The sequence below is a fragment of the Cervus canadensis genome, chromosome 2 (assembly GCF_019320065.1).
Source record: "Cervus canadensis isolate Bull #8, Minnesota chromosome 2, ASM1932006v1, whole genome shotgun sequence".
NCBI lineage: Eukaryota > Metazoa > Chordata > Mammalia > Artiodactyla > Cervidae > Cervus > Cervus canadensis.
In genome coordinates this window covers 29,109,176-29,133,984 of record NC_057387.1, presented here as the reverse complement: position 1 = coordinate 29,133,984, position 24,809 = coordinate 29,109,176, and the positions used below count along the sequence as shown (strand labels likewise).

General features: G+C 37.7%; 1 protein-coding gene across 7 annotated transcripts in view; it reads left to right on the top strand.

Annotated features, from left to right (window-relative positions):
- The window catches only part of LRIG2 (leucine rich repeats and immunoglobulin like domains 2), a 61,127-nt gene that overhangs the window by 15,992 nt on the left and 20,326 nt on the right, over positions 1-24,809 (top strand). For 5 of the 7 annotated variants that reach the window (XM_043460194.1, XM_043460197.1, XM_043460212.1 and 2 more), the window contains 7 exons: positions 18,873-18,938; positions 20,327-20,401; positions 20,556-20,690; positions 21,237-21,380; positions 21,503-21,646; positions 22,117-22,260; positions 22,466-22,609. In XM_043460194.1, the coding sequence (XP_043316129.1) occupies positions 18,873-18,938; positions 20,327-20,401; positions 20,556-20,690; positions 21,237-21,380; positions 21,503-21,646; positions 22,117-22,260; positions 22,466-22,609 (852 nt within the window). Of the gene's footprint in view, positions 1-18,872; positions 18,939-19,544; positions 19,625-20,326; positions 20,402-20,555; positions 20,691-21,236; positions 21,381-21,502; positions 21,647-22,116; positions 22,261-22,465; positions 22,610-24,809 lie in introns of all 7 variants that reach the window. The other 2 variants (XM_043460198.1, XM_043460201.1) reach the window with 1 other exon arrangement.

The window sequence follows — 24,809 nt, the reverse complement described above, 5'->3', positions numbered from 1 at the left end:
TACTTTATGGGATCTGCACTAACTCTGGTTAGTGTCAGAATTGAATCGCAGGATATCCAGTGGGTGTTGGAGAATTGGTTCGTGTGGGGGGGAGAAGCCCCAAAATATCTGGCATCAGGAGCATTGTGTGTGTGAGTAAAGATAAAATTTTTTTCCTGGACAGAAACTTTATTATTAGATACTGTCTTTAAAAATTTTTTTCTAATAGTTGATTTACAGTGTTGTGTTAGTTTCAGGTGCACCGCAAAAGGATTCGTTGTATATATATATATACACACGTATCTATTCTTTTTCAGGTTCTTTTTGCATGTAGGTTATTGCAGAATACTGAGTAGGGTTCCCTGTGCTGTACAGTAGGTCCTTGTCGATTATTTTATGTGTAGTGTGTATTTGTTGATTCCAGACTCCTGATTGGTCCTTCCCGCCCACGTTTCCCCTTGGTAACCATAAGTTTGCTTTCAGAGTCTGTGATTCTTTCTGTTTTGTAAATAAGTTCATTTGTACTTTTTTCTTTTTTCGATTCCACATATAAGCAGTATGTGATATTTGCCTTTCTCTATCTGATTTACTTCACTTAGTATGATAATGTCTAGGTCCATCCATGTTGCTGCAAATGGCATTATTTCATTCCTTTTTGTGGCTGAATAATATTCCACAGTGTATATGTACTACATTGTCTTTATCCATGCCTCTGTCAGTGGACATTTAAGTTGCTTTTGCATCTGGGTGGTTGTAAAAAGTGCTGCAGTGAACATTGGGATGCATGTATGTTTTCAAACTGTGGTTTTCTCTGGATATATGCCCAGGAGTGGGATTGCTGGATCATATGATAGTTCTAGTTTCAGTTTTTTAAGGAATCTCCATTCTTTTCTCCATAGTGGTTGTACCAGTTACAGGTACTGGGTGTTTTTTGGTCATGTTACTCAGTTTGCAGGATCTTAGTTCCCCGACCAGGGATAGAAGCCAGGCCCCTAAGTGAAAGCACTGAGTCCTAATCACTGGATCGCCAGGGAATTCCCTAGATACTGTCTTTGCTTCTGTCTGTCAGAAACTTCTAAATTTTATTTGGTTATTTAAAAACTCGCCGGATTCTTCATAAGTGCAGAGGTCTGTATCACATTGTTCTGATTTTACACCCCTACCACCCCCCATACACAGAGATTGAGGGACCAGGTGTATTAGTCAATTTTCCATTTGTTTCAAGTAAGGGCATTAGAACCCCTCTTTTCCAGCATTTATCTGTTTTTATGGTCATGATTACTTTGATATTGAATGGTTTGCCTTGGAAACGAACAGAGATCATTCTGTCATTTTTGGGATTGCATCCAAGTACTGCATTTTGGACTCTTGTTTACTATGATGATTACTCCATTTCTTCTAAGGAATTCTTGCCCACAGTATAGTAGATATAATGGTCATCTGAGTTAAATTCACCCATTCCAGTCCATTTTAACTCACTGATTCCCTAAAATGTCAATGTTCATGCTTGCCATCTCCTGTTTGACCACTTCCAACTTACCTTGATTCACGGACCTAACATTCCAGGTTCCTATGCAGTATTTCTCTTTACAGCATCGGACTTTAAGTCCAGCACCAGTCACATCCACATCTGGGTGGTGTTTTTGCTTTGGCTCAGTTTCTTCATTCTTTTTGGAGTTATTTCTCCACTGATCTCCAGTAGTATTTTGGGCACCTACCGACGTGGAGAGTTCATCTTTCAGGGTCCTTTCTTTTTGCCTTTTCATGCTGTTGATGGGGTTCGCAAGGCAAGAATACTGAAGTGGTCTGCCATTCCCTTCTCCAGTGGACCACGTTTTGTCAGAACTCTACCATGTCCCATCTGTCTTGGGTGGCCCTACATGGCATGGCTCCTAGTTTCATTGAATTAGACAAGACTGTGGTCCATGTGATCAGTTTGGTTAGTTTTCTGTGACTCTGGTTTTCATTCTGTCTGCCCCCTGATGAATAAGGATAAGAGGCTTATGGAAGCTTCCTGATGGGAGAGACTGGCTGAGAGGGAAACTGGGTCTTGTTTTGATGGGCAGGGCTATGCTCAGTAAATGTTTAATCCAAGTTTCTGTTGATGGGCGGGGCTGTGTTCCCTCCACCATAGTTTGGCCCTCCAAGAGCCTGTTTCCCCAGTCCTGTGTAAGTTCTGGCGGCTCTGTGGTGGGGTTGATGGTGACCTCCTCCAAGAGGGCTTATGCCATACCCAGGTCTGCTGCACCCAGAGCTCCTGCCCCTGCGGCAGGCTGCTGCTGACCGGTAACTTCACAGGAGACACTCAGACACAGTTCTGCCTCAGTCTCTGCGGGGTCTCTGGGTCCTGGTGTGTCCAAGGTTTGTTTGAGCCCTCTGAGTGTCTCTGGTGGGTATGGGGTTTGATTCTAAACATGATTTCGCCCCTGCTACCATTTTGCTGGGGCTTCTCCTTTGCCCTTGGACACGGGGTATCTTTTTTGGTGGGATCCAGCATTCTTCAGTTGATGGTGGTTCAGTAGTGAGTTGTAGTTTTGGAGTTCTTGCAGAAGATGAGCACAGATCCTTCTACTCCACCATCTTACGCCACAAAATGGTATGGACCTAACAGAAGAAGAAGATATTAAGAAGAGGTGGCAAGAATACACAGAAGAGCTATACAAAAAGATCTTCATGCCTCAGATAACCATGATGGTGTGATCACTCACTTAGAGCCAGATCCTGGAATGCAGAGTCATGTGGGCCTTAAGAAGCATCACTACGAACAAAGCTAGTGGAGGTGATGGAATTCCAGTTGTGCTATTTCAAATCCTAAAAGATGATGCTGTGAAAGTGCTTCAATCAATATGCCAGAAAATTTGAAAGACGCAACAGTGGCCACAGGACTGGAAAAGGTCAATTTTCATTCCAATCCCAAAGAAAGATAATGCCAAAGAACGTTCAAACTACTGCACAATTGCACTCCTTTCACATGCTAGCAAAGTAATGCTCAAAATTCTCCAAGCCAGGCTTCAACATTATGTGAACCATGAGCTTCCAGATGTTCAAGCTGGATTGCGAAAAGGCAGAGGGATCGGAGATCAAATTGCCAACATCTGCTGGATCATTGAAAAAGCAAGAGAGTTCCAGAAAAACATCTACTTCTGTTTTATTGACTACGCCAAAGCCTTTCACTGTGTGGATCACAACAACTGTGGAAAATTCTGAAAGAGATGGGCATACCAGATCACCTGACCTGCCTCCTGAGAAATGTATATGCAAGTCAAGCAGCAACAGTTAGAACTGGACATGGAACAACAGACTGGTTCCAAATCGGGAAAGGAGTACATCAAGACTGTATATTGTCACCCTGCTTATTTAACTTACATGCAGAATACATCATGTGAAATGCCAGGCTGGATAAAGCACAAGCTGGAAACAGGATTGTCGGAAGAAATATCAATAACCTCAGATATGCAGATGACACCACCCTTATGGCAGAAAGCAGAGAAGGACTAAAGAGCCTCTTGATGAAAGTGAAAGAGGAGAGTGAAAAAGTTGGCTTAAAACTCAACATTCAGAAAACTAAGATCATGGCTTCCGGTCCCATCACTTCATGGCAAATAAATGGGGAAACAATGGGAACAGTAAGAGACTTTATTTTTTGGGGCTCCAAAATCACTGCAGATGGTGACTGCAGCCATGAAATTAAAAGACACTTGCTCCTTGGAAGAAAAGTTAATGATCAACCTAGACAGCATTTTAAAAAGTAGAGACGTTACTTTGCCAACATAGATCTGTCTAGTCAAAGCTGTGGTTTTTCTAGTAGTCATGTATGAATGTGAGAGTTGGACTATAAAGCTGAGCACTGAATAATTGGTGCTTTTGAACTGTGGTGCTAGAGAAGACTCTTGAGAGTCCCTTGAACTGCAAGGAGATCCAACCAATCCATCCTAAAGGAAATCAGTCCTGGGTGTTCATTGGAAGGACTGATGCTGAAGCTGAAACTCCAGTACTTTGGCTACCTGATGCAAAGAGCTGACTCATTTGACCCTGATGCTGGGAAAGATTGAAGGCAGGAGGACAAGGGGACGACAGAGGATAAGAATGTTTGACGGCATTAGCAACTCGACGGACATGAGTTTGAGTAAGCTCCAGGAGTTGGTGATGGACAGGGAAACCTGGCGTGCTGCAGTCCGTGGGGTTGAAAAGAGTCGGAAACGACTGAGCATCTGAACTGAACTGATGGTCATGATAGCATCAAAAAATTAGCAAATACATGATTTTAGAGTTAAGGGCAATTCTGTAGATTAAATATATTTAGCTTTATGGAAAACTTGTAACCTTGACTTTATTTTCATTTCTTGTTGACTGGTGGCAACTTCATCATGTATTTGGGAACCACTGCTAGACTAGATTAATTGGATTTCATATACTCAGTCGTGTCTGATTCTGTGACCCCAGGGACTGCAGCACTCCAGGTTACCCTTTCCTTCATTGTCTCCCGAAGTTTGCTCATACTCCTGTCCATTGAGTTGATGATGCCATTCAACCATCTCATCCTCTGTCGTTCCCTTCTTCTGCCCTCAGTCTTTCCTAGCACGAGGGTCTTTTCCAGTGAGTTAGCTCTTTGCATCAGGTGGCCAAAGTGTTGGAGCTTCAGCTTCAGTCCTTCTGATGAATATTCAGGGTTGATTTTCTTTAGGATTGACTAGTATGATGTCCTTGCTGTCCAAGGGACTCTCAAGAGTCTTCTACAGCACTGCAGTTCAAAAGTATTAATTCTTCAGCACTCAGCCTTCATTACGGTTCAACTCTCACATCCATACATGACTACTGGAAAAACCATAGCTTTGACTATATGGACGGCAAAGTGATGTCTCTGCTTTTTAATATGCTGGTTTGGTTGGTCATAGCTTTTCTTCCAAGGAGCAAGTATCTCAATTTCATGGTTGCAGTCACCATCCACAGTGATTTTGGAGCCCAAGAAATTAAAGTCTGTCACTATTTCCATTTTTTCCCCATTTATTTGCCATGAGGTGGTGGGACCGGATGCCATGATTTTAGATTTTTGAATGTTGAGTTTTAAGCCAGCTTTTTCACTCTCCTTTTCGTCTTCATCAAGAGGCTCTCTTTACTTTCTGCCATTAGGGTGTTGTGATCTGCATGTCTGAGGTTATTGATATTTCTCCCAGCAATCTTGATTCCACCTTGAGCTTCATCCATCCTGGCATTTCTCATGATGTACTCTGCGTATAAGTTAAATAAGGAGGGTGACAATATATAGCCTTAACATACTCCTTCCCCAACTTTGAGCCAGCTCATTGTTCCATGTCTAGTTCTTACTATTGTTTCTTGTCCTGCATACAGATTTCTCAGAAGGCAGGCAAGGTAGTCTGGTATTCTCATCCCTTTAAGAATTTTCCACAGTTTGCTGTGATCCACAGTCAAAGACGTTAGCCTAGTCAGTGAAGCAGAAGTAGATGCTTTTTTTTGAATTCCCTTAGTTTTTCTATGATCCAAAGAATAGTGCAATTTGATCTCTGGTTCCTCTGCTTTTTCTAAATCTAACTTCTACATTTGGACGTTCTTGATTCACATATATTGAAGCCTAACTTGAAGGATTTTGAACTTTACCTTGGTTGCATGTGAAATGAGCATAATTGTAGAATAGCTTGAACTGTCTTTGGCATTACCTTTCTTTGGAATTGGAATGATAACAGACCTTTTCCAGCCCTATGGCCGCTGCTTAGTTTTCCAAATTTGCTGGCATGTTGAGTGCAGCACTTTAACAGCATCATCTTTTAGGATTTTAAATAGCTCATCTGGAATTCTAACATCTCCACTAGCTTTGTGGTAATGGTTCCTAAGGTCTACTTGACTTTGCACTCCAGGATGTCTGGCTCTAGGTGAGTGAACACATTATCCAGGTCATTAAGACCTTTGTATAGTTCTTTTGTGTGTTCTTGCCACTTCTTAATCTCTTTAGCTTCTGTTAGGTCCTTGCCATTTCTGTCCTTTATTGTGCCTGTTTTTGCATGCAATGTTCCCTTGGTATCTCCAGTTTTCTTAAAGAGATCTTTAGTAGATCTCTAATTGTTTTCTTCTATTTCTTTGTATTGTTCACTTAAAGCTTTCCTGTCTCTCCTTGCTGTTTTGATTTACCATAAACTCCTTTTGACACTGAGAGTGCCTTTCTCATCACACTTTCCCTAGCATTGATTATCATCATCTAAATTATTTTTTGTTAATTTGGTAGGGGAAAATCATATTGGTTTAATTGCTTTTCTTTGTATAATTTGATTCTCTTATTATTAACTTGCCTCCACTGCTTCCCTTGTCCTGAATGGCACTTAATTTTAGGTGTTAGAACCACTTGGAAAGAGGAGAGTAGTGTGCTCAGTATATCTTTGACCTTTGGTCTTTTTGACAAGATCTTGCTGGGCAAGGGAACAGTAGTTAAGAGATGAAGACAGACAGACAAGGTTACTGCTGAAAAATGGTAAGAAACCTAGGGTCATTTTACCTTGCTAGATTCCCCTGCGTGTGAAGTCGCTTTGGTTGTGTCCAGCTTGTTACAGCACTATGGACTGCAGCCCGCCAAACTCCTCTGTCCATGGAATTCTCCAGGCAAGAAGACTGGAGTGGGCTGCCACGCCCTCCTCTAGGGGAGCTTCCCCCGATCCAGGGATGGAACCCAGGTCTCCTGCATTGTCAGACAGCTTCTTTACCACTACCACCACCTGGGAATCCCACAGACTCCCTACCTAAACCTGTATCCTGACTCTGTTCTCCAGTGAGATATCCAAGGAGCTATCCAACAGTCTACTAATATGTCTTGCTGTGTTTTTCTAAGACTTCACTTTTAAAATCTAATTTTAGAAAACATGCATAAATTATAAAAGGGCATATATTCTTATTAAAAGAAATAAGCAAAACAGAGGTGAATTAAATAGAAAAGCATCCATCCCTTCTTCTGCCCCTTCTATCCTACCTTCCTGTGGTGCAAATAGGGATTTATAGGAATTTCATCTTGATAATGAATACTGTTTAGTGACATTTTGGTGTCAGTGAGACTATCTTTTTTTTTTTTTTTTTGAGACTTTATCTTAAGGTGATCCTGTAAACTCCAAGAAGCATTGTATAACTCCTTAAGTGCCTGTTTTATTCTCTGCTTTTTAGTGCAGTGCCTGGCATATGGTAGATGTCAAATATTTGTTGACAGGTTTATTGTAAGGCGGGAAAAGAAAAGAAAGAATCTTAGCAGAGCATCCTTTTGGGTATTAGATTTCTGGAGAAGCGCAGTGGTTCTCAGCACTGGCTGCAGGTTAGATTGCTACTTGGAGAACCTTAGCACAATACCAGTGGTTGGGTCTCACACCCCAGCGATTCTGCTTTGATTGGTCTGAAGGAGACCCCTGCATCAGTGTTTTAGATATTCCCTGGTAATGCTGATGTATAGTGGTGGTGAAGAACCGCTGAACCATAAATGGTTGTTGCTTACTGAATGTTACTTGGAAGATCTGTGCTTTACTTAATTCTTTAAAAGAATTAAGTCCTTTATGCTTTGGAAGACACTTTTATTTTTATAGAGATTGTTGTCCTAATTATGTTTCATTATATTAAAAGTATTTTGCATTTCCTTATATACAACATATATAATCAGTGCATGAGTAATCAAAGAATTACTTGTACATTAAGATAATCATTTGGCTTCCCCATGCTGGAAAATACATTTCCCTCATCTTAGGTTCATGACATTTTATATAGTATACTTTCTTTATTAAGGACTCTTTAATACTAATGGAAAACTGGCATTTAAGCAGTAAAGAAAACAAATCATATTAAGAGATTAGCAAAAATGTTTAAAAAAAAAAACAATGCATTTGTATGTTGTATTTTCTTTTTTATGCCAAACTAAATGACACAGCTTGTTTATTCTGTATTATTCCAGTCATCAAAAATGTTAAGATGTTTCGCTGGTGCAAATAAAAAACAAAAGCAGTTTAAGTAATTAGATTCCATCCAAATTATTAATTTCATATTTGGAATAAAAACCAGAATAGAATATTTAATGCCAGCTTTTTTTACTTTGCTGTAAACCTTTTTTTAAGTGTGTGTATTCTTTTCTTCTGTTTCTCTTGTTGTTCCCCAACTTTTCCCCAAAAAAGGGACTGTAACTATGTTGTTTGTAATAAACTTAAATACTGGAATAACCATCAGAATTACTAGTAGTGATGAACAGTTTAAAGTTAAACCATAAAAAAAAATAAAATACAAGTTAAACCATAAACAGTGCAACATTAATGAAGTGTGATGTAAATAAATTTGTTGCTAAATGCTTCTTAACTTTGGATTTCTCTTATACATTTTTATTTTTTGTATTTCCTTTTCAAAATCACTTTGACATCCTGCTTATATAATCAAAAATCTTGGCAGGTTGCAGCCTGAAAAGCATAGCCAACCCTGAGCATAATTAGGCATATTTGAGGAGATACTAGACTTGGTGCCAGGTTAAGCTACATGAGTATTAAGGAATGATGGATTATGTTAATAGTGAGAAACCAGCTGATGCTTGGCTTTGGTTATACCTGCCTTCTCTGCCAATATTGTGATAAGACAACTTATATTAGTGCATATCTATTCACTTCCCAAAATCTTTACTGTAACTTAATAATTATTAGGTTGGTACAAAAGTAATTCCAGTTTTTCATTGTTGAACTTTTCCATTTGATACTGGAATACATTCTTAAATAAATGTGGTTATGTTATACATAATTTTCATACACATTTTTTGCTTTTTCTTTTTTCTACTAATAGCTTGTATTTGCTGTTTATTTCATATTTATTTTAGACTAGGAAAATGATGTTAGACAAAAAGCAAATTTGATCAGTTTTCTTACTTGACTTCAAAATGGGTCGTAAAGCAGTGCACTTGCACTTGCACGTAAAGCACTTGCAACGTCAACAATGCATTTGGCTCAGGAACTCCTAACAAACATACCGGTGCAGTGGTGGTTCAAGAAGTTTTGCAAAGGAGATGAGAGCCTTGAAAATGAGGAGCATAGTGGCCGGCCATCTGAAGTAGACAGTGACCAGTTGAGAGGATCATTGAAGCTGACCCTCTTAAAACTACATGAGAAGTTGTCGAAGAACTCAGCATCAACCATTCTACAGTCATTTGGCATTTGAAGCAAATTGGAAAGGTGAAAAAGCTCAGTAAGTGGGTGCCTCATGAGTTGACTGCAAATCAAAAAAGTTGTCATTTTGAAGTGTCATCTTATTCTACACAACGACAGTGCACCATTTCTTGATCGGATTGTGGTATGAGATCACATTGTGACTGAGAAGAAGCTCCAAAGCACTTAGCCAGAATTGCACCAGAAAAAGGTCATGGTTGCTGGTACTCTGCTGCCAGTCTGATCCATTACAGCTTTCTGAATCCCAGCAGAATCTTTACATCTGAGAAGTATGCTCAGCAGATCGATGAGATGTACTGAAAACTGCAGTGCCTGGAACTGGCACTGGTCAACAGAAAAGGCCCAGTTCTCTGCGACAACACCCAATTGCACGTTGCACAACCAGTGCTTCAAAAGTTGAATGAGTTGGGCTATGAAGTTTTGCCTCATCCATCATACTCGTCTGACCTCTCACCAACTGACTACGACTTAAAGTATCTTGACAACCTTTTGCTTCTACAACTAGCAGGATGTTTTCAAGAGTTTGTCGAATTTCAAAGCATGCATTTTTATGCTACAGCTATAAACAAACTTAGTTCTTATTGGCAAAAATGTGTTGAAGATCATGGTTCCTATTTTAATTAATAAAGATGTTGTTTGAGCCTAGTTATAATGACTTAAAATTCATGGTCTGAGACCACAGTTATGTTTGCACCAACCTAATATAATAAAATATAGTCTGTCCAAATATAAATATAAAATAGTTTGATACACAGATGTGAACCCAGTTGATACCCAGAAACTGATGATGGATCGTACCTTAGCTTTCTGTATATTTTCATATATAAGCAATAGCCTTTGTCCTGCTGTTGCTGAATTGTTTTTTATTTTATTGAGTAAATGGAAAAAAAAAAAATGAAAACATGAGATTACTCTGTGATGACCTAGATGGGTGGGGTGAGGGGAGGTGAGAGGGACGTCCAAGAGGGAGGGGATATATGTATACATATAGCTGGTTCACTTCCTTGTACAGCAGAAACAATATTGCAAAGCAGTTAATACCCAATAAAAATAAAAGCATGGGATTAGTATGCCATGGTTTTGTTCAGTTCAGTCGCTCAGTCGTGTCCGACTCTTTGCAACCCCATGAATTGCAGCATGCCAGGCCTCCCTGTCCATCACCAACTCCCAGAGTTGACTCAAATTCATGTTCATCGAGTCGGTGATGCCATCCAACCATCTAATCCTCTGTCGTCCCCTTCTCCTCCTGCCCCCAATCCCTCCCAGCATCAGGGTCTTTTCCAGTGAGTCAACTCTTCTCATGAGGTGGCCAAAGTATTGGGAGTTTCAGCTTCAGCATCAATCCTTCCATTGAACACCCAGGACTGATCTCCTTTAGGATGGACTGGTTGGATCTCCTTGCAGTCCAAGGGACTCTCAAGAGTCTTCTCCAACAATTCAAAATTCAACTCAATTCAAATTCAAATTAAAAACAATTCAAAATTCAATTCAAAATTCTCCAAAAATTCAAAAGCATCAATTCTTCGGTGCTCAGCTTTCTTCACAGTCCCAACTCTCACTTCCATACATGACCACTGGAAAAACCATAGCTTTGACTAGATGGACCATGGTTTTGTACTGCTTACTAAAAATTCAGCTGTTCATTGGCTTGAAATTTGAGGGTCAGACACTGGGATATAAAGTGCAATTCACTGTTTCATAAGTCAGTCCAAAAACTAAGTCTAGTATATATGTATTTTACACTCTGTTTCTGAGGTATATTACTAATTAGGAATACAAAAAAAATCTGATTATTATTTTTTCCATTGTCCAATGTCATAATTAACCTCATTGGGTCAATTTAGGGTGTTATTCTGAAGAAGATTCCTAATCTCTTTGAAAAGTAACAGAATTAAAATCTTTCCCAGTCACATCTTGGGCTAAAGATAGATTTTATGTGTGAGTTTATTTTTAAATAATACTTACCTATGGTAAACTATTAAAACAGTACAGGAGCATATAAAATAGAAAAGTGAAAAGTTCCTTTGTTCCATCTAAGGAAGGCTCACTGTTAACTGTTTCTTGGGTGTACTTCCACAAAGTTTTACACATATGGCTTTTCCTTTTTTTTTTTTTGGTCACAAATCACAGGGATTCTTTTTTTTTTTTTTTTTGTGGCTGAATAATATTTGTATATGTATGTATATAATACAGATATATAAATATATATAATATATAATTTATATACAATTATATATGAATATATAAATACAGATATATGTGTGTATATATATTCACATACATATACATATATTCTTATATTTCCTTTTTCTATCCATTCGTCAGTAAGCACTTACTTCCACATCTTGGCTATTTTAGATAATGCCACATTGAACACAAGGGGTCAATATCTAATGATTTCATGGGACGTTACTTCAGGGTGGCGGAGTAGGAGGACGGGCACTCATCTCCTCCTGCTAGTGTTGGAAGGTCTCCCCTGGAGGTGTGGGTTAGCAGGGGCCTGCCTCAGGGTTAGAGGCATTGGCAGCAGCAGTCCTAGAAGGTGCCCCCTGGTGGAACCTTCTTGGAGGTCCTCCCTTTTCTTTAAACACCCCCCCACCCCCCCACCCCCCACCCCCCCCCCGCCCCCCGGCAGTGCTGTTCTATGTATTATGTATAAGTATCTCTTATTCTTTTATTTTTTAAATTGAAACATATAGTTGGTGTACAGTATTATGTTAGTCTCAGGAGTGCTACATAATGATTTCACACTTGCACACATTATGAAGTGATCCCCATGACGAGTCTGGTGTCATGATAACCATCTGTCTCCACATAAAGTTATTACAATATTATTCACCATATTCCTGATGCTGTTCTTTTTACTGGATGCAGAGATTTCCATTGTATGGAACTTTCATAAGTTATTTCATTGATCTTGTTTTAATGGGCATTTAGATTTCTTTTTATTTTATGGTTTTGCTATTATTGTAACTTCCTGGTAGGTATCTCTTAATGATTACATGGCTGTATATGTAGAATGGATTCTTAGAAGTATTACTGGGTTATTCTAAAAGATCTTGTGGTATAGGTTTCTTGCTCAGTCGTGTCTGACTCTCTGAGATCCCATGGACTTTTGTAGCCTGTCAGGCTCCTCTGTTTATGGAATTTTTCAGGCAAGAATACTGACGTGGGTTGCCATTTTCTCCTCCAGGGAATCTTCCTGACCCAAGGCTCAAACCCACATCTCCTGCATTGGCAGGTGGATTCTTTATCACTGAGCCACCTGGGAACCCCTTGATGTAGGTTTATACCTCAATAATTTGACCAAATCTTTGGTGGACTGCCTTATTACTGGCATTTTTCTCATGAAATTGGAATTCAGAAGCAATATATAGTTTATTAACTTTAATAAACTAATTTAGGGGAGTAGTTCCAGTTAATTAAAATTTTGCCAGGACTTCCTTGGTGATCTAATGGTTTAGCACTGTGCTTCCAATGCAGAGGATTCTATCCCTGAGATGGGAAAGAAGATCCCACATTCTGTGGCATGACCAAAAAAAAAAAAAAAAAAAAAAGATTTTACCTTGGGAAGTGGATTATGCCTTTGTATACAAAAAATTAAATACTTAGAAGAGGTGATAGTGTTGAACCATCATTCTATTTCAAATCTAATTTTCTTGGGCTCCAAAATCACTGCAGATTGTGACTGCAGCTATGAAATTAAAAGACGCTTGCTCCTTGAAAGAAAAGCTATGACAAACCTAGACAGCATGTTAAAAAGCAGAGACATTACTTTGCCTACAAAGGTCCATACAGTCAAAGCTGTGGTTGTTCCAGTAGTCACGGATGGATGTGAGAGTTGAACCATAATGAAGACTAAGTGCTAAAGAATTGATACTTTTGAATTGTAGTGCTGGAGAAGACTCTTGGGAGTCTCTTGGATAGCAAGGAAATCATTCCAGTCAATCCTAAAGGAAATCAGTCCTGAATATTCATTAGAAGGATTGATACTGAAGCTGAAGCTCCAATACTTTGGCCACCTGATGCGAAGAGCTGACTCATTAGAAAAGACCCTGATGCTGGGAAAGATTGAAGGTGGGAGGAGAAGGGGATGACAGAAGTCCAGATGGTTGGATGGCATTATCAACTCAATGGACATGAGTTTGAGCAAGCTGCAGGAGATGGTGATGGACAGGGAAGCCTGGCATGCTGCAGTACATGGGGTCACAAAGAGTCGGACACAGCTGAGCGACTGAACAACAATTATATAATCACCTACTGTGTACACACTGACCTGTATTCTAAACATTTTAGATAAAATATCCTTTTAATCATCTGAGCAATCCACTGAGGTTGTTACTATTAATAGTATCCTTATTTAATGGTAGATAAAACTCAAGTTTAGAGAGGTTAAATGACTTGCCCCAGGTACAAAGACTGGGCATGCAGAAACTCTGTTCTTAAATGTAACTATAGAATTTGTATTTTTTGTTTCGTTGTTGTGGTCCCCACAATGACGAAGTATTTTCGATCATTAAGATCCCAGAGAAAGATAATGGAAGAACATAAGATATGCCTCTTGAAGTTAATGCTCCCGTTTTCCTACCACCTCCAACTTTTTGTATTCATATAAAAAGTGTTACACAGTGTATTGCAAGTAAGTAATGCAAATGAAGGATAGAAACTTTAATTTGGAGTAGCATTGTGTTTCATGCCATAATACAGTTTTATTTATACTGAAAGATACTCGCCCAATATCTCCAGCCGTGCCTTTTGTTGTCCAGTTGCTAAGTCGTGTCCATCTCTTTGCTGCCCCATGAACTGCAGCACTCTAGGCCTTCCTGTCCCTCACCATCTCCCAGAGTTCACCAGAGTTCATGGCCATCGAATCAGTGATGATGCCATCCAATATCTTCTGTCATCCTCTTCTTCTGTCTTCAATCTTTCCCAGCATCAGGGTCTTTTCAAATGAGTCAGCTCTTCGCATCAGGTGGCCAAAGTATATTGGAGCTTCAGCATCAATCCTTCCAACGAATGTTCAAGGTTGATTTCATTTAGGATTGACTAGTTCAACGGAAAAGCAAAAGTGCTTCCAGGAAGCACTTATTTGTAAAGGAGCTTATCATACCCTCACACACATCTATCTTCATTTACTCCTATTTCGGACAGTTCTAACAGGCACTGGGTTTTCTAGCCTATGATAGATGATAAGAAGCAACAAATTAGAAAAAAATGCAAGGAGTACTGTTAGAGACATGAAGACTGACAGTTCCAAGACGAGATAGCTTTTGTATACAGCTGTTAGTGGTAAAGGAAAAGTAAAACTAAAAGCAGACAGCATTTTGAGTTATTTTGGAATCTTTGTCTTTAGTGTACTCCAAGAGCCCTTAAGACTGATTAAACATCAGCCTGTTAAATCATAGTGCTATAATTCACCAAAATGATAATCCTGAGTATTATTTTTAAAAGTAAATTATGCTGGATACACTCTAATTAGCAACACAGGGATTTCCATTCACAGAAGAAAGGGTGAATTATACCGGATAAATACATAAAGCATTGTCATACCCAAACTGTTGGACTTAATAGATATTGTTACTATCTTACAACTTTTGCAAAGAGCTCCTTCATCACAAATTCTGTTATTGTTGAAGTTCACAGTTCAGAACTATTAGTGCTACATATTCTGAAAAACAAAAATTATTGATGATGGCTCAAAAATGTACATGACTGGACAGAAGAAAACTCCAGTGTCTCCAGTGCTACGGGACTTCTTTGCAATTAGCTTGCAGAACTTGATTCTCCTCAAACTGTTGTGATTGCTGTGCACATCCTATAAATTATTTACACCGTGATGATGCTAAATGGCTGCATTAATGGCACCTCTGGCTCCACATGATATCAAGAACTTAAATAATTCATCTTTTATTACAGCTGCATCCCTGTAGATGAGCATGAGTAAGAGCTGAGTATAACACTGAGCTAAGGCCTTTGCTCAGGTCTTTATTCTCCAAATATCATATCAATAAATATTCAGATATTAGTGCTGTTAAAAAATAAAGATTATTGACTGTTCGAAAGCTAGACCCTTTAGGTTATGTTTATGAAGCATTAAATTGCTTCACCTATTTAAGTGCATTTTAAGGATACTTCAAGGGGAAAATCTTCAAAAGACAGTTCTCCATTTCAGGACTTTCACTAAAAAACAAACTAGCATTAGTTTTACTGAACTAAAATGAAATTAATGACTGGCCATTGGCAAGAATAGTGAGAGAGACCTTAATTTTGAAAATTATTCAAATTGTTAATCTTAAGGGTTTTACATCTGATATTTGAAGTCTTCAAATTTGTCTTCTTTGGGCTTTTTGGAGTACTTTAAAAAAACAGGAAGGCATGCTTATGGAAAGCAAGTGTGTGTGTGTGTGTGTATGTATGTGTGCATGCACGCCTCCATATGCCTGTTGGTGTTCTAAGTTGCTTCACTCATGTCCGACCCTTTGCAACCCCATAGAGTATAGCCCACCAGGCTCCTTTGTCCAGGGATTGTCCAGGCAAGAATACTGGAGTGGGTTGCCATGTTCTCCAGGGGATCTTCCCAGCTCAGGGATCAAACCCGCATCTACTTACGTCTCTTGCATTGGCCGGCGGGTTCTTTGCCACTATTGCCATCTAGGAAGCCCCTTCATATGCCCGTGTAACGTTAAATGCCAAAGTGAAATTAAGATATAAAAAGTTAATTTACGCCTTTTCCATGAAGGGTAGTAGCTGAGTTGATGTTGAAATTCGTGTTTACTCTTTTGAAGTGACTCCACAGAGTACTATAAATGCTGCTTTTGAAAAAGACAAAAAGATTACTAAGGTTGACAGTGGTTGTAACCCTAGCACTTGCACAGTGCCTGGCATATGGTTCAGCAAATGCTTGTGCATAAATATCTGATGATCAGATCAATCCATATAATTGTAGTTCTACACCTGGTATTTTGATAGAGCAGCTATATGATTTATACTAATTGCTTTATATGATAGTACTCCTTAGGGGAGTGAATTTCAGTTTGCTGTATTTTTTAATTTGTACTATGTAGATGTGTTGCAGAAAAGTCCAGAGAGCCTCATTTTATGGGGTTCTATGAGGCATATATTCTTAAGACAGTGTTAGTCTGTAGAGAGGCTCCAGAGTTTTTCAGGTATCTTTTGCATTCCACTGAAAATCCTTAGAGGTTCTTCAGACATACAGAGAAAATTATTCTTTACTCCAGTAGAGACACTGGACAGTTTTCGCTGATACTGAATACATAGTGGTTTATACTGTATATGAGTTGAGTTTCATTTGATTGCTTTAGATTTCTTTAATAATGGTTTTCTTTAAAACTGATTGTCTGGTCATCATTAATATCCATGAGAGAACTGTAGGGGATCATACAGCCAAAAGTTATACTGTCAAGGAGATTAGGGTTTGGAAAGGCATTAGAGGCACTGATTAAAATGAAAGCCCTTAATCTGTAAAAGGAAAAAACCCTAATTTCCAGAAAGCATGAGATATGGAATGAAATCCTACTGTGCTAGCCTTCTACACAGATGATGCTAGCTCTCTGTTGGCCAGACCAGCCACCTTAAAGCAGAATACAGAGTATCTAACTTAAATTAAAACAGTTGGATTTCTCCTTCAGTTGAAGCACCACAATAAATAAATATCTTTTTGCTTGTATTAATATGAAATTCTGTGTTTACTGTTCAGTAGCAGGTGTGAATTGGATGAAAATGTCTGCATAAGGGCAGCAAGAGACACACAGATGTAAAAAACAAACTCTATGGGAGAAGGCTAGGATGGGATGATTTGAGACAATAGCTTTGAAACATGTATATTATCATATATAAAAGAGATAAGCAGTGCAAATTTGATGTGTGAAGCAGGGAACCCAAAGCCAACGCTCTAGGACAACCCAGAGGGATAGGCCGGGGAGAGAGGTGGAAGAGGGGTTCAGGATGGGGGGACACATGTGTACCTGTGGCTGATTCATGTCGATGTATGGCAAAAACCACCACAATATTGTGAAGTAATTATTCTCCAGTTAAAATTAAAGAAAGTGCATATAAGATTTTTATGTGGAGTGAATTCATATTTTTATTTCTTAACATTTTCCAGCACATCCCTCCATTCATGAGTGTCCTTGAGCTGATATCTGGTGCCACATATCTTAGAATATAGATTTTAGAACTGTATGAAAAAGGTTTTAGAACTATATGAAAAAGTGATGGTTGGCTCTAGCCTTAGTTACATTATGGTGTAAATTAGGCTCTTACATGAAAGTGGCTAGGTTTTACAGATGCACAGACAGGAATCTAGCTGAGAACAAATTGTTCTGCTGTGATAGAGACATCGTTCAAACTGCATGCATCTGTCAGCTGCCCATGGTGGCACAGTGAGATAAAGTGATCTGTAATGTGTCTCTAGTGTGTCCCCATTGCTAGCCATATTGTAATGTATAATACATCTCTTGGGCAGACAGCTTGTGTGGGCTGGATTCCATCTCAGCCTTGAAAAGATGCCAGAAAGCATCAAGGTGAATTTTTAAGCCTATTTAAATATTTAGACTCATGACTAAATATCAGTGAAATCTCTGCTGTATCTGATAGAAGTGAGATGGAATTTGAAGAACACAAGAAGTGAGATTGAATTTCAAGATTACAACTTCCTCACTTATTAGCTGTGTGACCTTGGATTGCCAAATTATTAATTTCTCCATCTGTTTCTGTGCTGGGAAAGTGAGGCTTGTAAAAGTATTTGCCTCATAAGGTGGTTGTATGGGCTCAGACAGTTAATATGTATAAAGTGCATAGAAGAGTGTGTGGCACTTATGGATATTAGCTGTTGCTGCCACTACTGTCATCATCATTAAGGTAACTTGGAGTGAGGTGAATTTCCCTTCTCTGAAGCTAGATTCCTTTTTTTTTTTTTTTTAAGGAAGACTACATCTCTATCAGGGATGTGGTCAACCTTAATTCTAAAATAGAAACTCACTGTTTTGACTTGTGAAATCCAGTCCATCTTCAAGTTTATCTATAGTTAAAGTATAATATATAGCATATTGTAATATATATTATGTGAAGTGTATATTACCTTAGAAGTATATATTACTTCTTATTACTTTAAAAAGTGTGTATGTCTTTCAAAAGTATATAGAATATAGTGCGTTATAATAAAAAGTATAATCACTAGAAGGGATGAAGAAACCATATCACTGAAATGATCTATAAGATGTATTATTAAGTGAAAAAAGCAAGAGGCAAAATAATGTGTAAATTACTCTACTATTTGTATACAGTTTTTCTGGTATATCTGAGAGGCTATAAAAGAAATGGTATTAATATATTTAAAAATATATATATATATTTTCATTTGTTGATGTTGGGAAGGAAAGTTGAATGATTGGAGAAAAGTGTGGGAGACTTTTTACTGTACATCCTTTTATGCTTCTTGATTATTGAATCACGTGAATGTATTTCCTAGTGAGTAAAAACAAAAATTAAAAAAGCCCTCAATAAAACTGAAAAAGCTATTTTGAAATCTAGATGAATTTTTATTCATCCTTTGTAAATGTTTTTTTACCTGTGCTACTCAGATTCATGTTTGATAGCGCTTTTTAGATTCCTAGTTTAGTTTCACTGTTTTTTCTTTCCTTGAAGTGTGCTTTCCAACATTAACCTAAAAATGGCCTTTTGTCCTTCATTTAGGGATTTGAGTCATAATCGGTTGTCTAACTGGAACATCAGCTTGGCGTCTCAAACATTACAAGAAGTGTAAGTTATTTTTATTTACTTAAATTTACATTAAGTTCTTTGAGGTGATTTGGTGAAGTAGGAATTTCAGGAATTAGGAAATTCAGTCCAAAAATGTAAAAAAAAAAAAAAATTTGAAGAAAATAAAACTTTAGATTAAAATATGTTTAAAATCTAAACTTATGTTTAGCTTTGTTACTAGCACAAACTCTTTGGGTATTATGCCATTGAGTTGATGATTTCAAGTTGTAAACTGCATAGAAATACTATTCTACTTCCAAGGGCCCTGAAGTAAGATTTCTTCCCTCTTAGAGTGGGGGGTGGGGGTGGGGGTGGGGTGGGGGTGGTTGTGTGTGTGTGTTTGCCAGAGTTTTAGCCTTAAAACTCTCTGTTGTGTAAATTTATTTATTTTTTACCTTTTGACTTGTCTGAGATGGAAGCGTCATATCTGAAGTAAATTTATATGAAATACAATATTTTGGGTATCATTTGGAGTGTGTTTAATGTAATTCATTATTCCACTTCACTAACATTTTTCCTTTAGTACTGAAATGTATTATTATGTAGTTTTTGGAGAGTGTTTTCTAAAATATTATTAATGTAGTTATTGCATTGTGATATTTTCAGAGGCACAACTGTTTACCTCTGTACTAAACACCCCCAGAATCTCAGATGAATTTTTCTTTTGAATATCTTTGTGACAAAAGGTACTTCATGCTCTCATTGTCTCTGCATTCTCTTCTTCCCTGCCTCAAATTGACCACCTCTAATCTGCTGTGGGCTGAATGAACAATTAACAAGCTTATTAGCTGAAAGAGTAGGCCCTGAGGAAAGGAAAACGCTCAATGGGAAGTGCATGAGCTTTATTATATATTGCATGGACTTAGTTACTTCATTTGGTTGATTGGAGGCATTTTACTCCTGGCTTCTTTTCTGTATTCTAGATTGTTGAGGTTGCTCAGTGATTGAAAACCAGGTTGGTGAAATGGGGTTGCATTAGATTTACTACTGAAACAACTGAGATAATCTGTTAGGTCTGTGGTCTCAAACAGCTTTCCCTAACTTTGAGTAACTTAAAAAAAATTTGTGTGTGTATATTTTAAAACTGTATTTAATAGCTTATATAACTATTGAAAAGAACCTTGCTGGGAATTAAAAATATATAGTGTTGCAAAATATTTCCTAACCTTTCAAATGTTGGTATCAAATTATAGTTCTGTACTATGAAAACTTGTTAATTAAAATTTCCAATTTCTCAGTAGAATACATTTAGTCTGACTAATTCTGAGTCATAGGCTTTTTTCCAAATGTGGCATCTATTCTAAAGAATATGTATTAGCTAGAAACTAGAACTCAAGAGGTAACATTTCCCTCACTAAATTTTTAAATCTGTTTTTCCTCCTGTCCAGGAAAATGAATTATAATGAACTAACAGAAATCCCGTATTTTGGAGAACCAACTTCTAATATTACTCTCCTCTCGTTGTAAGTAAATAAGATGTCAGGTCTTTTACTTAAATTGTGAATAGTACACAGTTTTTTTATTTTTGTTTTAGGGACCCTTGTTGTTAACCGTAGTTATTTTTGTGCTCTAGGGTGGATCCCTGGCAATAGCTTCAATGTAATCTTTGTTTTGTAGAGTTCATAATATAATCCCGGAAATAAATGCAGAAGTGTTCCAGTTTTACCCTGCTCTCGAGACTTTAGATCTCAGCTCAAATCTAATATCAGAAATCAAGACATCTTCATTTCCTCGAATGCAGCTTAAATATCTGTAAGTAAAATAAGAATTTAAATTAGATTTACTTTGAAGTGCATGTTTGTTATTCGTTGATACTTATCTTCCCAGATATGTCTGTTGTTTATTGTGATTTTGCTTATGTGAAACAAACCTAGGTTAGATTTTTTGTTTTTTTCCCCTGCCCTTCAAGAAGGAGTACCCTATTTACAGAAAATATTAAGTGTCCAGGGCAGTTTTTGAGATTTAATTGTGGATTGTGTTTTACTACCAGTTTTGTGAAAGATAAATGGTAGTGGTCTGTTAAATAGCAGCTTACTCTGTGTGATGATGATGATAATTAGTATATATGCTAATGTTTTACAGTTTATAAAACATGTTCACACTGTTTCAGCCTGAATGAAGTAGGTATTACCCTTGTTTTGTGTTGAAGAAGCAAAGCAGTTACATGATTTGTAAAGTTGTTTACAGTTGCTAAGTGGTAGAACTGGGACTCAGTCATAGACTTGGGGCAGCTTTCTGGTGGTAGAATGTTTATTTAGTTTCATTAAATTTTTTTTGTTGTTACCTTGCTTATTTTAGGAATTTGAGTAATAATAGGATAACCGTCTTGGAGGCTGGTTGCTTTGATAATTTGTCAAGTTCCTTATTAGTGGTGAAGTTAAACAGGAACAGAATTAGCATGATTCCACCCAAGATCTTCAAGCTACCTCACCTCCAGTTCTTGTGAGTAACTGAATAGATGGAGTATAAGAAGATCGTTTTTTCTTATAGTGTCTGTTTCTTTTTATTATTATTAGGGAAAATCAGCAAACCAGTTTTCTGACTGTAAAACAATTTTTTTAAAGGGAACTTAAAAGAAACAGGATTAAAGTTGTGGAGGGTCTCACATTCCAAGGGCTTGACTCCTTAAGATCTTTGAAAATGCAACGGAATGGAATTAGCAAACTTAAGGATGGAGCTTTTTTTGGCTTGGATAACATGGAAGAATTGTAAGTACTGTGAACTAGAATAGGAGATTGTTAGGAAAGGAGTCCTGGTCTTTTCAGTGCTCAACAGCTAAGATAGTAACTTTAATTCTAACAGAGTACTTCAGTTTTTATGTGAAATAAGTTAAACTGTAAGCTTTGTTATCTAACCAGTGTTTTTGTTATCATTTTTCCAAACAGTTCATCTAAAGTGTTTGTATTCCCTTAATGTTTGGTAGGTGAAAATTATCAGAATTTAACTAGAACCAGGTATACTATATCTTGTGGTGAGTTTGTTTTACAGGTACATTTTAGACAGTCTCACTACTTTCTTGCACTAAATCTAAAGTAACATATTTATGGAAAGAATTTGTTCACTTGGGTTGAGCAAAAGTGTATGGCTCTCTGTTTAAGACTTAATGAAGATTTTGGAATCTCCCATTGCAGTGCCTTGTTTGAAACATATTTCCTCCTTTCTTTCTCTAATTCTGCAGAGAACTGGAGCATAATAACCTTACAGAAGTGAACAAGGGGTGGTTGTACGGCTTGCGAATGTTACAGCAGCTCTACGTGAGCCAGAATGCTGTTGAAAGAATCAGCCCTGATGCGTGGGAGTTCTGCCAAAGACTGTCTGAACTGTGAGTGTGGGATGGCATTTCAGTGGGGGCTGAGAGACTAGAGCAGATTGAATAAGTCATTCCCATGGCTAGTAATGAGATCTAATATCCCTTTTTATTAGAAGTTTGAAAGCCCTAAATTTTTCATGTAAGTAGAGTAAGAATATGAAAGTGGAACTGAAAGAGAGTGAATTTTTTACTTGTTTACCTTATTTCCTGTTTTTAGTGATTTGTCCTATAACCAGTTGACCCGTCTGGATGAATCTGCCTTTGTGGGTCTGAGCTTACTGGAGAGACTGAATTTAGGGGACAACAGAGTCACTCACATTGCTGATGGTGTATTTAGGTTTCTTTCCAATCTACAAACACTGTAAGTACATCTGTCCTTTTTGGGGTTTTTTTTGCTGACTTTTTTTTAAAGCAGTGAAGCAAAATAACTAATGAATCTACAAATTTGTGTATGTTAATATTTTGCAGTTCTCTTCTGTGTTCTGGGGCAAGACAGTCTTGCTTATCTCTATCCCTATACATAAATTTTACTTATGTTTAGTGATTTCAGCTTGTACTTGAATTCTGAGTTAACTAACTCAGATGCTACAACAGAGCATCTCTTACTGTGGAGTAATACGCAGTTGCTAGTGTCAAGAACACACATTTTTGTACTCTTCTGACCTTCTGCTAATAGTAGTATACCAGAACTACCACTTCTCATTCAGAAGAATGCAGGATGTATTATGGGAACAGCCCTGGCAGGAGACCTGCTACTGTTATTTGCTGCATTATTTTGGACAGAAAAAACTAACATTTATTAATGATCTGATATGGGTCAAGGGCTTTCAGAGTATTAGGATATTACTGCTCTTTTCCATATTGGGGGACTGAAGTTCAGAGAGATTAAAATGATTTATTTAAAGTCATCCCTTGTAAATGTTTGGGCCAGGATTAGAACCCAGGTCTTTTTTATACTAAAGCTCGTGTGATTTTTTACTTTACTACCAGACAAACAGAATCACTTAACTTTTCCTGGGTGTTAATTTTTTATCTTTTTGTCCAGTGAAGGATGGACATAGGATTAGGTAGTTGCAAAAGGCATTTTCAACTCTGTGGTTCTGTAAGTTGAATGTTTTATCCTTATCATGGAATGTAATAGAATGAAGAGGTATTTTAATGAGATACAGTAAACTCAAACTTAGAGCATAATAAAGTAAGAGTAATTAGTAGAATTTGTAGATTGTTAAGGTTCTTGAATAGGGGACTCTTTGGTCATCAGGTTTAGTTGATAAATGGACTTAGAAAAGAGGCAGGTTCCGAAGTTTGGGACCTAACCATCAGTGACAAAGCATGATGATTTTGTGAAGGTGTCTATGGGTGCACAAGTGTGTGTTTGATTTTTTTTTTTAACTTAATGAAATAGTCCTCCTTTAGAGTTGACCTTGAAAAATTAAAAGTGATTATTTTTTTCTACATTATCAGAGGTTAAATTAGATCAGTGCAATCTCAGGAATTTATTTCTTTAGGAATTTATATTAGAAGCAGCTGTAGCCTTTTGGCAGTGCATGGGATGGCAGACAGGTTCTTTCAGTACAGCACTGATTATTACTTTTAGTATTAAAGCTTAGGCAAGTAATTGCAGCAGTAATAACTAACTTTACAAAGATAGTTAAGGCAGAATTAGGAACAGATGTGAAATATTCTGGCTTTGGATCAGTGCTCTTGCCAGAGTAGATACACTTGTTACTCACTTTGGTGAGTGAGTTCTGCGGAGGAGTGCGGAGTCCTGCAGAGTTGAGCCATCAGTTGTTTATTCTTTGGTAAAATAAGGTGATCTTTTGTAGTTTTCACTTCAAGTAGAGACATAGCTAAATGGGAAGAGTGATCTATGTCCTTACTGTTATTCACATAACTTTACATATGTCTTACAAAGCAAAAAGCTTTGTGCTTTGTTCTGAGATGACTTGAGGAACAAAAGTGACTAAATATCTTTAACTGGTATTTCTTCTATGAGGACAAGGTGCAGTGCAGTTGCATGTCCTCTGAGAATGGAAGAATGAATTTTTAAAAGACCCTTATTTTTTCTTTTAAAGAAAGCAGAGTGATCACTCTAGCACATGGGTATATCATTGTTACTTCCCAGGGGTCCTGTTTAATTGCTGTTGAGCTGTGAAGCTCTCTAATGACATTAGTTTTTGTCAGGTTTGAGGTCTCAGGGGAAGGTGTGGGTCACCCCAAATCCCATCAGTCTGAAATCAGATTGGTAAGCCATACGCCTTGCATCTTGAATTCCTCCTGCTTTTTGTAGGTCCTTGACTAATTTCTAATATGCTCACACAGTTACAGGCTATTAACTAGGAAGATTAATACTCTTAGCGGGTTGCTTAATGTATTTATCAAGGTTGGCTTAATTCTTAGCTTATGAGAATTAGTGCTTACATGCTTATCTCAGTATTCTTTAAGAGGAGGAATTGAGTGTTTATCATAAATAACCTTTAATATAAGAGTCAAAATTAGCATTGCTATGTCAGGATGATGCCTGATGGTATGATGGTCATGCTGACTAAAATAACCTGTCT